Source organism: Cynocephalus volans, chromosome 6, assembly GCF_027409185.1.
Source record: "Cynocephalus volans isolate mCynVol1 chromosome 6, mCynVol1.pri, whole genome shotgun sequence".
Taxonomy (NCBI): domain Eukaryota; kingdom Metazoa; phylum Chordata; class Mammalia; order Dermoptera; family Cynocephalidae; genus Cynocephalus; species Cynocephalus volans.
The window spans coordinates 51,801,502-51,818,306 of record NC_084465.1 but is presented as its reverse complement, the minus strand read 5'-3'; the positions used below and the strand labels follow the sequence as shown (position 1 = coordinate 51,818,306).

At 39.3% G+C, this 16,805-nt stretch overlaps 1 protein-coding gene across 2 annotated transcripts in view; it reads left to right on the top strand.

Moving 5' to 3' along the window:
* The first annotated feature begins 1,478 nt into the window (after positions 1-1,478).
* Positions 1,479-16,805, top strand: part of GSAP (gamma-secretase activating protein) — an 85,531-nt gene continuing 70,204 nt past the window's right edge. The window contains exons 1-3 of one of the 2 annotated variants that reach the window (XM_063099439.1): positions 1,479-1,662; positions 10,657-10,733; positions 11,741-11,797. In XM_063099439.1, coding sequence (XP_062955509.1) covers positions 1,551-1,662; positions 10,657-10,733; positions 11,741-11,797 — 246 coding nt within the window. In that variant the 5' untranslated portion in view covers positions 1,479-1,550. The remainder of the gene's footprint in view (positions 1,663-10,656; positions 10,734-11,740; positions 11,798-16,805) is intronic. The other variant, XM_063099440.1, reaches the window with a different exon arrangement.

Below are 16,805 nucleotides of genomic sequence, written 5' to 3'. Positions count from 1 at the left end.
AAAAATCAGCACTTTCTTTTACATTTATTTAATTTTTAAACCTTAGCAAGCCTAAGAATCACCTCAGGCACTGGTTAAAAATGCTCATTTCTCACCCAGGTCTATACTAGAGCCCAGGAGTCTGCATTGTTAAGACAGTACCCCAGATGTCTTCAGTGCAGATAGTCTTCAGACCCTACCTTTGAGAAACACGTGAAAGTGTTTTTTAGTCTATTACATATTCGCTCACTCACCAATAACTTGAGCACCTTCCAGTGTGTTGTTAGTCCCTGGTGGGAGGCAAAGAGGGAGAGGAGACAAGACTCAAGGTTCAATTTTCAAGTCTCCACCCTCGTCAAATGAGGTGTACTAACAATGCCACTCTAGGAGTTCAGGGTTGGGAAAGTCACTGTGGGCTGCGTTGTGAGAAGGTTCTGTGAAGCTAGGCTGGAAGGACTGGAGACTTTTCCAGGAGGAAGGAGAGTGGAGTTAGAGAGGTTCTGGAAGCCAGGTCAGCCTGGAGTTGAAGTGCTAGGTGAAAAGGCTTGACGGGTCCAGTAAAGAATAGGCACCTTATTCTGGGGCAGTGAGCTGTTACTCAAGGTCTTCTGCATAGAGACATGCAGATAGCGAGTAATAATAACCTGGCGTCCGTGTTCACAATGGATTGGAACTGGTGGCGCCAAAGGCACAGCGACCTTATTGATAAGCTTAAGCGTTGCGCGCCCGAACGAAGCGAAAGCAAGGAGTGAAACCATGAAAACACTGGATTTACTTGTAGGGAGGAGGAAGGGGGTGGGAAGGCGCCCAAGATGACAGGTGCCCCTGGAAGAAAGAGAGGACCTTTTAAAGACAAATCTCCGCAGAGGGAATCCTGGAACCCGTGTAGGGAGCGAACAGGCAGAGGACCTGTTTGTGTTTAGCAGATTAACCCTTAAAGTAGCACCACCGTCTTCACGTGCTCCCAGCTGCTACTTATTACCTGAGCACTAATACCGCCCCCCCCCCCCCCCCCCCCCGCCCACTGGGTCAAATAGGCCTCGGACGCTACCCAGCTCTGAAGCCGTGGTGACCTTGCCCCTCCTCAGGCGACCCAGCTCTGTGTAGCCAAGTAGTTTCCAACCTTTGCTGCACAGTAGCATCATCCGAGGACAAAGGAAAAAGTGCCCACCCTCCACGTCTACCGTGCAGCAAAGGCATTGCTCCACCATAGCGCCAGAGCCCTAAAAAAAAAAAAAAAAAACCCAAATCGTTCCGCTCCTCGGTCCTCCACCCCGAGGGGCACGCTGAGGGCGGCGGGCCGGGGCGGGCCGGTCCCCTGGCCCCCCGCGCAGCCCCTCTGTGGCGGCTCGGGGCTGCGCTGCGGGGCGTGGGTCGGGAGGAGGCGGTGCTCGGGGCTCCTCAGCCGGGCCGCAGCGGAACCGAAAGCAGCGGCCGGCCGGGGGAGGCGGGGAGAGGAAGGAGGGGGCGGGCGCAGGGGGGAGAAGGGCCAGGAGGCGACCCGGGGCCGGGCATGCCCGCGAGTGCCCGCGGCGCGGGGCCCCAGAGCCGCCGGTGGCCGCGTCCCAGCGATGGCTCTCCATCTGGTCGCAGACTTCGACCTCCGGAAGGACGTGCTCCCGTGGCTGCGGGCGCAGCAGGCCGTATCCGCGGCCACCGGGGCCGCAGGCGGCGGCGGCGCAGGTGCCCGAGGCGCGCGACGGGCTTGGCCGGCGGGTGGGGGCGGGGAGACCGAGCCGCTCGAACCTCGGGGGCGCCGGCCCGACCGGGAGCAGCCCGTGCCCCCCACCATCCTGCGAAGGCCGGTGCCGAGGGGTGGTCGCCGCTGGGCTGCTCCGCTCTCCTGGCGAGGCCGCCGGCGTCCTGCTGGCCGCTGCCCAAATCAGTTCACCCGCAGTGGAAAAGCCGGGGGCATCGCCTTATCGCGGGAGGGGGCGGGCAGCGGGAGAGCGGCATGCTCTGGGCGTCACTCGCGTCTCACCTGCCCGGGAAGGGTCCTCGGCCGGGAGCGGCTCTGCCAAGACACGGGGCTCCCGCGGGTGCGCGTCTTTGAGAAAGAAGAGTCGTGGCCGCCAAGCAAACAGCGGTACAAGTACCTGCCAGTCGCCCAGGCTGTCCCCACATTCGTGAGACGTGTTTCTGCATCTGTGTGGACAGCGTCCGTGACTTTAGCGGACGAGCGGCTCTGGAGGGCCGCTCCGCAGGGGCAGCGCGGGGGCTGGGGGGCTTCCGGCCGCAGAGCCGCACCTGAGCCGCCCGCCGGCTGCGGGGGGGAGGGGCAGGCGGCGCTCTGGGAATACGGACGTTCCCCGCAGCTGAGGCTTTGGTCTCCGCCTGCCGCAAAAATCCTTGTTTTTATTTTGGTGAGGGAGTGAAAAGTGACTTTTGAGCCTTGCCAGCATTGATCTGCTCCCAAGAAGGGGAACTCTGTGACTTGCCAGTATTCTTGAAGAAGACAAGTTTATGGTAAATAATGGAGCATCTTCAGAGTTTAGATTCAGCTGAAAAACAGTTATGCCTCTGAGTCCCACCTTGTGCATAGCAGCTGTCCACATCAGTGGGCATGCCTATTTTGTTTTTCCCAAATAGTGTGGACTGAGGAGGACTTCCTTTAGTAAGGGGTCTCAAGTTACCCATATCTACAAGTCCTTTCCCCTAAACTCTAGTGAAAACTTTGCATTGCCACTTTTTATCTTCACACTCTCCTGTGGCTGTAGCAGAATTATTTGAAGGTTTCCTTTTCTTGGAAAGGACTTTTAGTTCCAAATAAGGAGTCATATGTGTAGCTTTAGGGCTTGAGTTTGCTGTTAGTGTCATCATTAGTAAAACTTTGCCTTTGGTGGGGGTGAGGGGAAGGGATTTTTAAAAGGTCTCCTGAATGTCTAAAGTTTTTGAAGGTTTAAGTTTTTGAAATACAACAGGCAGCATCCAAGTCTTTCTTCCACCACAAAGTAGTCCCTTTTCTGAACTCCCACCTTATTTTGCTAAATGGCAGTTGTCTGCAAATGAGAAGTTAGATGAAGTGTGAAATGCCACGGTCTTATGGTTCAGTAATGTGTGTTGTGATTGAAGAGCTGTGTGTGACCCAGTTGGATTTTGGCCGCCTTTCAGTCTTCCGTGAAGAAATATAAACCTGTGTATTGACGTTTCACTAAACAGCAGATACACCTCAGGAAGGAAACTTACTAGAAATACTAGCTTTTTTGATATTGGTAGTATTTTGTTCTTTCAGAGCAAATGTCTTGGCAAGATGTTAGCCTTGTTATACTAATAGGACTGTATATTGTACCAGCGGATGGTAGATCAAAAAAAAACAAGTTACTGCCTCTCTTACTGTAATTTATAGTACTGGCAGGGGAATCTGAGATTCTATCTTATTTCTAGTTTAGCCGTTACTACACACATTTGTGCAAATTATTTTCCCTTGAAAGTCTCAGCTTTTCAAATGTAAATTATGAATAATTATACTATTGTAATGTCTCCTGTCTGCACACTTGCTTTCTAAATTGGAAGACAATATTTTTACATCAGCAAATACAATTGAAGATTTCTTAGTGGTGCTAAGTAATTCTCATGAAATGTGACACATTCCTGGCAAAACAGCCAGGGAGTGGGGCTAAGTCAGCTATGGAAATTCAGTGCCTATAGGATAGCATTTTAGTCGACAAAGGTCAAGTAGTAAGGAGACCACCTTTGGTTACTGCATCTGATCCTAATTCTGGGTTTAACTTTTGGGAAGTGGTCTCTCCTAAAATGAAAGGAAAAAATAATTGTTCTTAATCAAAAAACAATTATATAAAAGAATATTTTAACATGTGTTAGCTATAAATTGTAACAATGAAAAAACAAAACCATGTACACCCCACCCATCTTACAAATCAAACAATATCAAGACTTTTGAAGGCTCTGTGTACCCCATCTGATCCTATTTCTCATTCCCCCCACAGGTAACAGCCATTTAAACTTTTATATTTTAACATTCCTTTAATTTTATTTATAGTTTTAGCCCATATGCATAGCTCCCTAAGCAAAATACTTCATTTTGCTTGTCTGTGAACTTTAAGTACATGAAAACATACTGTGTATTTTTGCTTTTTTCCCCCTCAATGTTGTGAGATTTAGCCATGTTGACTGGCTAGCTTTAGGCCACTAATTTTCACTGCTGTATATTATTCCATTGTGTGAATATACAACAATGTGGTGGACATGGAGATTCACTGCTGAGATTCCACTTTCAGGGAAGGCCTTGTCCCAAGTGCTGCGAGTATGGTTAGCAGACAGTCTTCAGTTGTAGGCCCCTTCATGGATTGCTACATTACATTACACGATGTAATGCAGGGGGCTGCCTTGCCCAACTTCTTTCCCTTTTGGCTGTGGCAGACATCCCATGAGGGTTTGAGGTGGGATATAAGGGCCTGGCCATTTTGACTCAACATGGGACAACTGTAGCAATCCATTTCAGTCCTAGAGCTTCCCCTGTGGGGGACCCCGAGGTCATCTGAGGCTGCTGGGCCTGCACTGCAGCCTGACTTCTGCCCCTACCAGGACCTGCTTCCTTCTTTCCTCCTATGGGTGTTAATTCCACTTTACTAAGCACTCTCTGATAAATACTGGATACTAAACTCTGTCTAGGAATGCTTCCTAGGGAGTCCAGCTTTACTTATCCTTTTTCAGGTGGGTGACAGTTGGGAGGTTTCTGGGGTTTGCTATTACAGTCAGTGCTTTTACCTTGTGCATGTCACCTGGTGCACCCAGGCACAATTTTCTCTAGGATGTGTGTCTAAGAGTGGAGTTGCTGAGTCATAGGCTATGCACATTTTCACCTTTCCTGGGTACTACCAAATTGTTTTCCAAAATGTACTTACTAATGCCCCTATTTGTGGTATAAAAATGCTTCCCATACTCCATATCCTCACAAGCTCTGGATGGTTCCAGATTAAAAACCTTTTTGGCAGACTGGTGGGTCTATATGTTATTTCATTGTGCTCTGAGATTGAGCATCTTTACGTATTTATTGGCCATTTGGGTTTCCCTTTCTGTGATATGTTCTTTTGTCCATTTTTCTATTTTGGTTTTTAAAAAAAAATTTTTTTTTGAGTTTTTAAAAATGTATCCTGGATTCTAGTTCTTTGTTCACCATACATGTTTCAAAAATTTTCTCTCCATCTGTTTTTTCAGTTTGTGATGGTGACTTTGATAAAAAGGAGTTCTTAAATTTTAATGTAGTCTAATTTGTGAGTCTTTCCCCTTATGGTTTGTGCTTTTTTTTTTTTTTCATTCTTTTAAAGAAATGCTCCCCTATTCAGAAGTCATGAAGCCATTTTTAATATCAACTTCTAAAAGCTTCATAGCTTTACCTTTTTATATTTTTAATCCACTTGGAGTTTATTTTCGTTTGATGTAATGTAGGAATCCAATTTTATTGTTTCAATATCACTAACCAAATAGTCCTTCCAGTTCTTACTGACAGCAAAGCCACTTCTGTCACACAGTTTCCATATGTGTAGGTCTCCTTTTGAGTTCTTTATTGTGTTCCATTGTCTCAACTCGTGACGACATCTTAATAACTATGCTTTGTAATAAGTCTTGATAACTGGTAGCGTTAAGTCTCTTCGCCTTAGTATTCTCTGGAAGCATCTTGGCAATTCCATGCCCTTTGCTCTTTCACATATACGAGGGTACTTCAAAAAGTTTATGGAAAAATAGAGTTAAAAGATATGAATCTTTCCATGTTGTTTTGAAGAACTATTGTATTTTGGAACCCACCTGTCAGATTTCACCTGAAAGTCTACTGGGATTTTGATTTGAGTTATATTGACTCTATAGATCAGCTTGTGGGGGGAACTGGCATCTTCACTACTGAATCTTTCCAACTATGAACGTTTTAGATTCTTCTTAAGGACTCTTAATAAATCTTAGAATTTTATCCATGAAGGTTCTGCACACTTTTGGCTAGATTTACTCCTATGTTGATTTCTTTGTTGCTCATAAAAGGCATGTTTAAAAACATTATATGTTCTAACTGTTGGTATATAACAGTCTGATAGATTTTACATATTGTTTTTTTGTTTTTGTTTTTTGTATCCAATGCTTAATCTCTTGTTCGGATATCTTCAGAAAACTAAGGTCTATGGTATGTATCCTTTCAAAGGTTTAAATGTCATGTATACTTACGACTGGAAAGAATGTAGGTTTTCTTGCCTGCTTTAATTGGTCTTGCATTTATGATACACTAGACTGATTCATATTTGCCAGGGAAGTGATATATTACCAAGTCACTGATTCAGGACTAATAGATTTTGTGTTGTTGCCTCTTGTATACCCCCAGATCTGGGTGTTGGGAGTTGCCTTAGTCACATTGTTTTCACTATTCTCTTGCCACTGTTCTTTTCACTTTTCCTTCTCCTACTTTCCTAGTGCCCTTTTCTAATTCTCATCTCTTTTTATTGCTTCTTAACTGCTTACCCCATTCTTGCTTTTTCTCATTTTATTCAGAATGTGAAATATAAATCACGCCATGCTGCTTACATCATAGGTTGAGGAATTAAAATATCTGGTCATGTTGAGCCTGAAGATTTATGTGAATTATTTACAGAATAGGAATGTCATAATCATTTTATCACCTCTTGATCTATAGAGAACTAGTTCAAATTTTTGTATAAGGCTGCATAACTTTTTCCACCCAAGATGGTCATTGGAAAGACAAGAAATACTTTTATTTGATTTGCTTCATAGCAGTTTGGAATAAAATTTAGACCTTTGTCAAACATCTTGTAAAGCGAAATCACTTTTGTTTGACAAAATAGATTGAAACATTTGAGAATATCCAGCAAATTAGCTTCTATTTTACATGAGCTATGATTTGCCAATACCTTTAATGGCTAAGTAACTTCCTTTCTTTAGTAGGTTTATTTGTGTAAGTATCTTTTCTATCAAAATGCTACATTTATTTTTTCTTCATGAGCACTGAGCACACTGTACAGTAATGTTAAACCACATTTCCTCATTTGAAATTCCTAAACTTCCTCCTCTGGACTTTCCAGTGAACTCCTGGGCGAAGAGTCAGGATGAATAAGCAAAGAGGTTATTGTATACTTTTTTTTAAAGGGTGTGTTAAAAGGTGAGCAACTAAACTGGGGAGGAGGGGCTGATGGGTTAATAATGTGTGGTGAGACATTGGTCTCTGGATTTCCAGTATTGCTAAATTTGTCTATTTCAAATGTCCTTTAAGTGTGAACTGCATACTTAACTGCAAGGTTATTCAAATCTGCAGTTGTTGTTACCTAGTGTACCCATGAAGGTATTATTTTTATTTTTTTTACTGTCTGCTGTGGTTATATTATAATCTGGTCCTAGTTATGCTATCTAATGAATATTGCTTAATATATAATATAAATACAGTATGTAGTTCAATTGTTCTCAACCTTGGCTGCACCTCAGAGTCACCTGGGGAACTTAAAAACGCATATGTAGACACACCAGAGAGTGGGTCCCACACCAGCTCAATATCATCAGAATATCTTGGGTAGGGTTTGGGGCATCGGTGTTCTTTTAAAAGCTCTCCTGATGATTCTAACACAGCCAGTCAAGAACCACTGGTTTAATGGAATAAGCATGTACTAATTGTTGGAGAGTTTTTTGTTCTCATATTTGTGGGCTATGGTGTGTTGTTTCAATACATGCATATACTGCACAATGATTCACTTAGGGTAGATTGCATAGTTTTGACTTGTTAGTCCACCACTTCTCTCTGAATTTTTTAGTGACTTGAAAATAAATGTGCTTTTTAAAGGAAATTGGACTTTATTAGCAACATTTCTTGTAAAGGAGTTTATCTTAGCTGAAACCTTTTAAGTGCACTTTTGAAGGTCTCTCCCAGAGTCTTTATAATCTTGAAAGAAAAAAATACTTCTCAAAATATTGACACATCGCATTCCAGAAGTTTTGAGTCATTGGCAGGATGAAAAAGAACTCACTGAAATTCTCCTTAGATGTCCACAAAATCTACCTTAAAAGGATTTTTGAGTAATTGTCCATCTTTCCATTGTAAGTTTGGTATAGGACATTTAGCTTATTTTTCTGTTTGTCTTTTTCTAGGTTTGAGATCAGTCTTTGCCGCTTTTTCAGTGTCTGATATTGGCCAAGTATCTTTACCTCATTTAAACTCAATTATTTATCAGTACAATGAGTATCAGTACCTCACCTGTGGAGTGGTTGAGATAGATGTGAGAACTCTAAATTGTGAAGTGCTTTTTAGCTGTAAGCTAATTGTTTTCCTCTTTAAATTAGGAATACAAACCACAATTTGAGTTATAAGATATTTTGCATATGCTTTGAATATTAGAATTTATCAACATAATATTTTAATATCTGAAAGCACACTATTCATGTATGGAAAAGATGAGTCAAGTTTAAGCAATTTAATTTTGGATAGTTTTTGAGGAAATTGGGAGAATACACATTTCTCCCCCATTAACGATAATTATCAATGCTGTATCTACCAGTGTTTAAATCCTTTAATTGTAGAATTGAGACAAATATCCTAAAATTTTAGAAGATGAAGGTCAGTTAATTTATAAGTTAAATGGTTTGTGTAAAGAGTTTTTATGTCCTTCATCAAAATACAGAAAATTCTACAAATCATAAGTGCACTGCTCAGTTAATTTCATAAAGTGAGAAACACCCATGTAACTAGCACACAGAGCAGGAAAGAAACATTAACTGAACTCCAAAGGTCCTTAACGCTCCTTTCCAGCAATTATTCATCTAATACTGTAGATTAGTTTTGCCTGTTTTTGAAAGTTGTATATAAATTGAATCAGACAATTTATACTTTCTTTTTGGTGGTAGTGGGGGAGGATCTGGGCTTCTTTTGCTCGGTTATTTACTTCTGTGTTATATAGCATGTTAATTCATTCTCACTGTTACATAGTATTCCATTGTTTGTATATATCACACTATATTCATTCTTCTCTTGGTGAATGCTTTAGGTTTCCAGTTGGGCTATTATGAACCACAGTACTGTAGATGTTCTTATGTGTGTTGCTGGATGTATGTATGTATTTCTGTTGGGATATACGTACAAGTGCAAATGGCTGAGTTGTATGTTCAGCTTCAGAAGATACCATCAGTTTTCCAATTATACTCCCATTAGCAGTGTATGAGAGTTTCAGTGTCACATTTTTTGGCACCACATGTTAAAACATAAGTCAATGATTCATGTTATAACTTTTAGTATAACTAATAAAAGAATAGCAAAAGAATATAACTGTCAAGTTAGTAGGTGGGAAAATGAAATAAACTCTGATCCAGAAGAATGCAAAAAAGAATAAAACAGGTGAGTCAAATAGAAAACAAGTAGTAATGATAGATATAAACCAAATATATCAGTAATTACATTAAATGTAAATGGACTACATACTCCAGTTAAAAGATTAAGAATGTTGGAACCAAGTAGATACTGCTTATAAGACACATCTTAAGTATAAAGACACAGAAAGATTAATAATAAAAGAATAGAAAAATGTATACCATGCAAGCACTAACCCAAAGAAAGCTGATGTAGCTATATTAATGTAAAAAGAATTATTAGAGATAAAGGACATTTTATAATGAATAAAGAGTTGACTAGTTTAGCTCTTGGTTAGAAACTTGTGTGATTTTTCAGACCTGACCATATGTGATTTCTAAGGTGTTATCTGGCAGGCCTCAGGGGGAAAGCTGCCCTCCCCAAACCAGACTTGGTGTGTAGCCAATGCACTGCAGTCCCTGAAGGGAATTGTAGTCAAGACTCAGCTCCTCCTGGCTGGTGGTAATCTCATCATAATCTCATGCATAGCTGCATTCCTAGTCCAGGGGCCTTCATTTGGAGTTGTCTTCATTAGGGGCTTTCAGCAGAACTCTTCCTCAGGTGCCTCTGCAAGACCACCTTAGCAGGGGGGAGAGTGGAACTTTGAAGACTTTTTCTCTCAATTCTTTCCAATCCTTGCTCTTCCCTCCCTCCCTTTGGCTCCTGGGTCCGTAATAGTTCAGGAACTTTTTTTGGGGGGGACTCCCTTAGCAGTGAGAGATCCTCACATCTGTGCTGATCCACCTGACCTTGACCAACAGCACTGGCACCATTCCATGGGGAGAAACAAAGCAGTGAAGTTGGTATGTTCTCTGGTTAGCCTCTTGCTTATAGCATCACAGTAAGTGATAAAAGGCTTGACTGTTACTTTGCTTTTGTCTTATTGCTTTAACTGACTACTCTGACACCGCCTGCTCAGCTGAGTACCTCATGGGGGTTAATCTGCCAGGAAGCAATGCCCCTAATAATGTAGCCTCAAAATACATAAAGCAAAAACTAATAGGTACTTAATTTATTGAAGCATAAAATACCCACAGAAAATAATACAGTCAAGAATGTATAGCTTAGTTATTGCAAAGTGAGCATGTCAGTATACCCTAGATATACATTACCAACATCTCAGAAGCCTCCCTTCAGATAACTCCCAATCACTACTCCTTTCCTATTCCCTAAAGGTTTATTTATTATTATTATTAAGTTGATTAGCTTTGCCCATTTTAAACTAGTGGAATCATCAGTATGTATTCTTTATACTTAGTTTCTTTCACTAATATTAGGTATGTTTTAAAACATTTGCTGAGTATTAACTTGCTATTTTATCATTTCAGATGTTTTAGAAAATAATTATGAGAGCTTACATGTACTAAATGTTGAAAGAAATGGAAATATTATTTATACTTATAAGGTATGTCTGCATTCTTTTTTATTGTGGTAAAATATACATGACATAAAATTTACTATTTTAACCATTTATGTTCTCCTATTATAGAATTCTATGCTATATCTTATTGAGGAATAATAAATATCTGGTTGTAATAAATTCTATACTATATCTTATCGAGGGGTAATAAATGCCTGGTTAACCTTTAATATATGGCCTTGCTTTTCGTATGTGTGAGATTGAATAGGGTGATTGAAATTCAGTCTTATGAAATATTTCTTTTTTTAAAATAAAACCGAATGAGCATGTCTGACATAGTATTCAATTTTTGAATAAATGAACAATTTCATTTTCTAGAGGAAAAATGCCAAGTAAAAGATGTTTAAACCTAATTAATGTGTTAAATTTTTCTTTGAGAAAATATTAAATATGGTTACTATGTCTATTCAGACTTAAATAATGTCTCAAAAGTCCTAGCATATCTAACAATGTGTTTTCAATGTTCTAAGGAAAATTTGGGTTTACTGATAACTTTAGTAGGGACACATAAAAGAATAATTCCAATGGCCAGTTTGCTTTGTGCAGTGTATCACTGTTCTACTTTTCCTTCTGGTTAGTTAAGTCATATCTAAGGATGATGCATTTAAGGAATTGAATGATTCAAAAGTTTTACTTATAAGAACATCATGGACTTTTTTTAGCCACTCCATTATTCATGTATTCTTTTAAAGTTATAAATGGGGGTACAAAGATTTAGTTCTTCACCATGCTTGGTACTACTAGACAGGGCCCACAAACTCACTGAGCTGTCCACTGTTGATTTATTCTTTGATCTATTCTTTGATCCCAAAAGACTAGCTGAGTCAGGTTTGATTACTTTCTAACATGCACAGCAAGCTTCCTTTAGAATGCTTATTGCTAAAATTGGTTGAATTATTGCAGGTTTGTTTTAAAACTCTAACTTCCTAAACAATGACAGTTAATAAACATCTGGGTGTTTTTTTGTTTTGTTTTGTTTTTTGTTTTCAAAGGATGATAAGGGAAATGTGGTCTTTGGATTATATGATTGTCAAGCCAGACAAAATGAGGTAAAAATCGCCATAAATCATAGCATACTTATAAGTTATGTTACTGCCTTTTTCTATATAAATTTCAGCATCATTTTCTAAAAATTTAGTTTATATTTCTTTGCCTTCTCCCTTTACCGTCTCTTGGCCCCACTATCTGAAAAAAAACAAAGGATAAGGACTCCTAGGCCAAAATGTCAGCTGAAGTTTCTTAGTCCTTTGAGATTTAAGTGAAATTGGCTTAAACCAATTGTCCAACATTCTATAAGAAAGTGGGAAGTTCAGTGCCCTCCCCAAGGTTTGTGTGCTCCCAGGTCATCTACAATGACTTCTGGCTCTGGCTTCTGTTTAACCCTGACTTGTCTTGCCTCTCATTACTTCTCAATGTTCTAGGTATGGAACTCATCCCTCTTTCCTTAATTTTCCCTTCGAACTCCTCATGTAAGGCATTGGTTGATATGATGGGCTTTGCCTAATTCTTGGGGCAAATGGAAGAGAGTCATTTTATGCCTATGTAAAAACAATTTAGAATTGAATATTAGATGTCCTTGAACTTAGATGTCCTTTACCCATTCCAAATGTCTAATAGGTGATCCTACTCTTCAGGCTTCCAATATGTTGCTTGGTTAATTCTCTTCTTTCCCATCTTCCACCCCTTTCACTTTCATTCATTCATTCATTCACTCATTCACTGATGTGACTAATATGCATTGAGTGTTTCCCCTGTTAGGTGCCAGACAATCCCTGCTGCAATGCACAGTCTAGGGAAAGAAACAGACAATCAAATGTCAATTTTTTAGTGCAATCCTTAGCTTAATTTCTGTGTGGTATGTACTCTAAGAACATGGGTTGAGAGGAGACATCCATATTCTTTTTTCATCAATCTGACTATGGTGAGTACTACTATCATTTGTGGACGTATTTCTCTCTCCTAAGACTCTAAGCGCTTGAGAGAAGCATTTTGCTTATGAGTGCATTTCATCCCCATTGCATTTAGCTAACTGTCTTGTGAGTGGTGGAATTCAGTGAATGTTTTCCAGTGGTTTGATAGTGATAGGTTCCCTCTAGAGTTGCTGGTTTCAAATTTCTTCCAGTGACAAAGCTTGCCTTTCAAAATATGAAGATTAGTCCAGAAAATAAATTGGCTAGGGGATAAATTAATGGAAAATTTAAACTGGCTTTTGTTAAGTAGGTGAATCTTGCTTCTGAAACATGGTTGTTAAATAAACTCTCTTCCTCCCCCATATCTCTTCCACATACTCACAGAGCCTTACAACCAACATGTTTTTTATTGGCCCTTTTATAATTTTATTGAGGGAATGAATTTGTACGCCAAGTCTAGTCAGGCTTTAAAACTCCTTTCAAGCACTATTTATTTTCCACCAAGAGGAAGATGGTACTTTCTCCTGGTAATAGAAATTCAGGATAGTATAATGGTACTGAATCCTAATGCTTACCTATTCTTCTCTCAAGGTGATTTTTTTTTTTTTTAATTTGCAAAACTGTACAGCAATGTCCCTTGTACCCTTCAACTAGTTTTCCCCAATTGTTACATCTTGTGTAACTATAGTGTAATATTAAAACCAGGAAGCTGACGTTGGTTGAATGTGTACGTAGTTCTATGCCATTTTACTACAGGTGTAGATTCCTGTAATCGTCACTGCCATCGAGGACAGAACTGTTCCATCACCACAGAGATCTACTGGTGTTATGCCGATTTAAGTGCAGTGTAGAAACTTTACCCCCTTTAAGTTCCTTCACCTTCCCCCATTTACAATTGTCAATATTTCCTCTGAATTCTTTAAGATCCACATCAGACAATGTTGTACTTTTTGCCTTGTCAAACACGATTCAGAAAACACAGGAGGAGAAGGAAAGACTCTTATGTTTACCCACATTTTTGCTCTTTCCATTGTTCTTGCTTCCTGATGTTCTAAGATTCATCTTTTATCATTTCCTTTCTCTTTCAGGAACATTGTTTAGTCATTATTTTAGGGTAGGAGTACTGATGACAAATTCTCATAATTTTCCTTCATCTGAAAATGTCTTTCTTTCTTTCATTCCTGAAGAATAATTTCATTGAATATAGAATTCAGGATTGACAGTTCTTTTCTTTCAGCTCTTGAAAAGTGATGTGCCATTCTCTCTGGCCTTGGTGGTTTCTCATGAGAAATTGGCCGTCTTTTGAATTGTTTTCCCCCTATAGGTAAGGTGTCACTTTTTTCCTCGCTGCTTTCAAATTTTTTTCTCTCCTCAGTTTTCTAAGGTTTGATTATGATGTGTCTTGGTGTGGATTTGTTTGGGTTTTTCCTGTTTGGGGTTTACTCAGTTTCTTGAATCTGTTAATATCTTGCCAAATTTGGGACGTTTTCAGTTATCAGACGTTATTTCTTCAGTTTTCAATATTATTTAGTCTCAACCTGTTTCTCTTCTCTCTTTATGGACTCTGATTACCTGAATGTTAGATCTTTTGTTACAGCTTCTCAGATCTGAGGTTCTGTTCTTTTCTTTTTTCATGTTTTCAGTATTTTTTTTTAAGAATAGATAATTTCTATTTTATCTTCAAGTTCGCTGATTCTTTTGTCCTCTCCACTATTGCTGCTGAGTCTATCCATTGAGGTTTTAAAAAACCATTTTTTTGTTGTATTTTTCAGTTATAAAACTTGCATTTTTTTCCTTATATATTGTTTCCTTGCTGAGACTTTTTTTTTTCATTTGTGTCAAGCATGTTTGAAATTACTTATTGAAGCATTTTTATGATAGCTATTTTAAATCTTTGTCAGCTATCCCACTGCTGGGTATGTACCCAAAGGAATGGAAATCATCATGTCGAAGAGACACCTGTACTTCTGTGTTTATTGCAGCACTCTTTACAATAGCCAAGAGTTGGAACCAGCCCAAATGTCCATCATCAGATGAGTGGATAAGGAAAATGTGGTATATCTACACAATGGAATACTACTCTGCTGTTTTTTTTTTTTAAATCTTCATCTATATCTATATCAATATATATACACTACCATTTGCAGCAACATGGATGGACTTAGAGAAAATTATATTAAGTGAAATAAGGAGATAAGCCAGGCACAGAAAGAAATATCACATGTTCTCACTTATATGTGGGAGGTAATAAAAATAAATATACAAACAAATGGGGAGAGAGAAAAAGACACAATAATCACAATAATTCCTTGAACTTGTTAAGATAAGTGAACAGATATGATGTTGATGAGGGGGAATGGGAGGGGGAAAAAGGAGGAATTGGTAAAGGGACACGAAAATCAACTACATTGTATATTGATAAATTAAAAAATAAAACTTTCAAGAAAACTATGCAATATACGTGCATAAATATGCAAGTATATTTAAAACTCATTTTAAAAGATATGGAAGGCTACAGAGCAAATTATAAACATTCTTTCTTGGAAGGGAGTAGGGATTAGCTGAGTATAATGGAGGTCTTTGACTTTTTATTTGGCAGTGTTTGCATCTTTTAAACTATGCTCATGTGTTATTTTATAATTAAAAGGATAAAACATTAAAAATTAAGTGTATACATTGATGATTCTTCTTACTTATAAATTAGAATCCCTCAGAGCAAGAGTCAAAGGAAACCAAAATTTCTTTTTTTTTTTTTTTTTGGTCTTTTTCATGACCGGCACTCAGCCAGTGAGTGCACCGGCCATTCCTATATAGGATCCGAACCCGTGGCGGGAGCGTTGCCGCGCTCCCAGCGCCGCACTCTCCCGAGTGCGCCACGGGCTCGGCCCGAAACCAAAATTTCTCACATGAATTCAGTACCTTCTTATTAACCCAAAGTTCACTTTCTCTAATCAGTTGTTTCTGACTTTCCCAACATTTTTCACCAACTTATGGCCATAGAGGTCTAGTGTGTTCTCAGTGCTTTTTTAATCTGCAGGTACTAATAACCTCCTTAATACCTCTGCTATTCACTGGTTCTCTTAGCTTATTCTCTCCTGAGGTCTAAGACTCTTTATCTTTACTCTGTCCTCTGAATATACTTTAAGAGAGTTTGCCTAATATAACTGTGATTGTCTCCAGTTCCTCAGTCTGCACATCAGATCCTCCTCCTGTGTGGCCATTCTCATTTCCTTTAATACTCAAGAAAGTGGAATCTTGTGACACTTCGAACATTTCAAACATCGACAAGGAAGAAAAAATGATTAAATGTAGAAGACTGTTCTGCCAGTCTTTTAAATATGAGAGTCCTATAGGATATTCACTTGTGACAGTCTCTAAGACATAACTGATATCACAAGTTGTGTAATTTGATTAAAACTTTACTCACCTTGGTAATTATAACAGCTACTATTTGAGTGCTTATTATGTATGGCAGATGTTATATTAAGTACTTCATATAGATTCTCACTTGATCCTTCTAACAATGCCATGAGACATAGGTACTATAATTCCTACTTTACTAATGGGTGGATAGAGAGGTTGAATGATTTTTCTGAAGTCACCCACCTAGCAAGTGGCAGAGTCAGGATTTGAACCTGGGTCTAGTTTGGTTCTTAGGTCTGTGCTCTTAAGCACTATGCTTTATCTTATACCTAAGTTTCAGTGCCAAACATGGCCTACAGAAGCAAACTTAGAACTTGATTAAAATTTTTAATTGACCCATTGTAATTGTACATACTTATGAGATACAATATGGTGTTTTGATACATATATGTCGTGTAATGGTTGGGTCAGGGTGGTTTATGTGTCTGTTACCTCATGCATTAATCATTTATTTGTAGCACAAGCATTCAAAAACCTCTCCTCTAGCTATTGTAATATACAAAACTTAAATGTTAACCATAGTCATCCTACTGTGCATTGGAACCCAGAACTTATTCCTCTTATCTAATTGTAATTTTGTACCTGTTGGCCAACCTCTTCCTATTTTCCCTTCTCCCCTCCCCAGTTTCTGGTAACCACTGTTCTGTTCTGTCTCTGATACCAACTTTTTTTTTTTTTTATAATTCCACACATGAGTGAGATTGTGTGTTATTTGTCTTTCTGT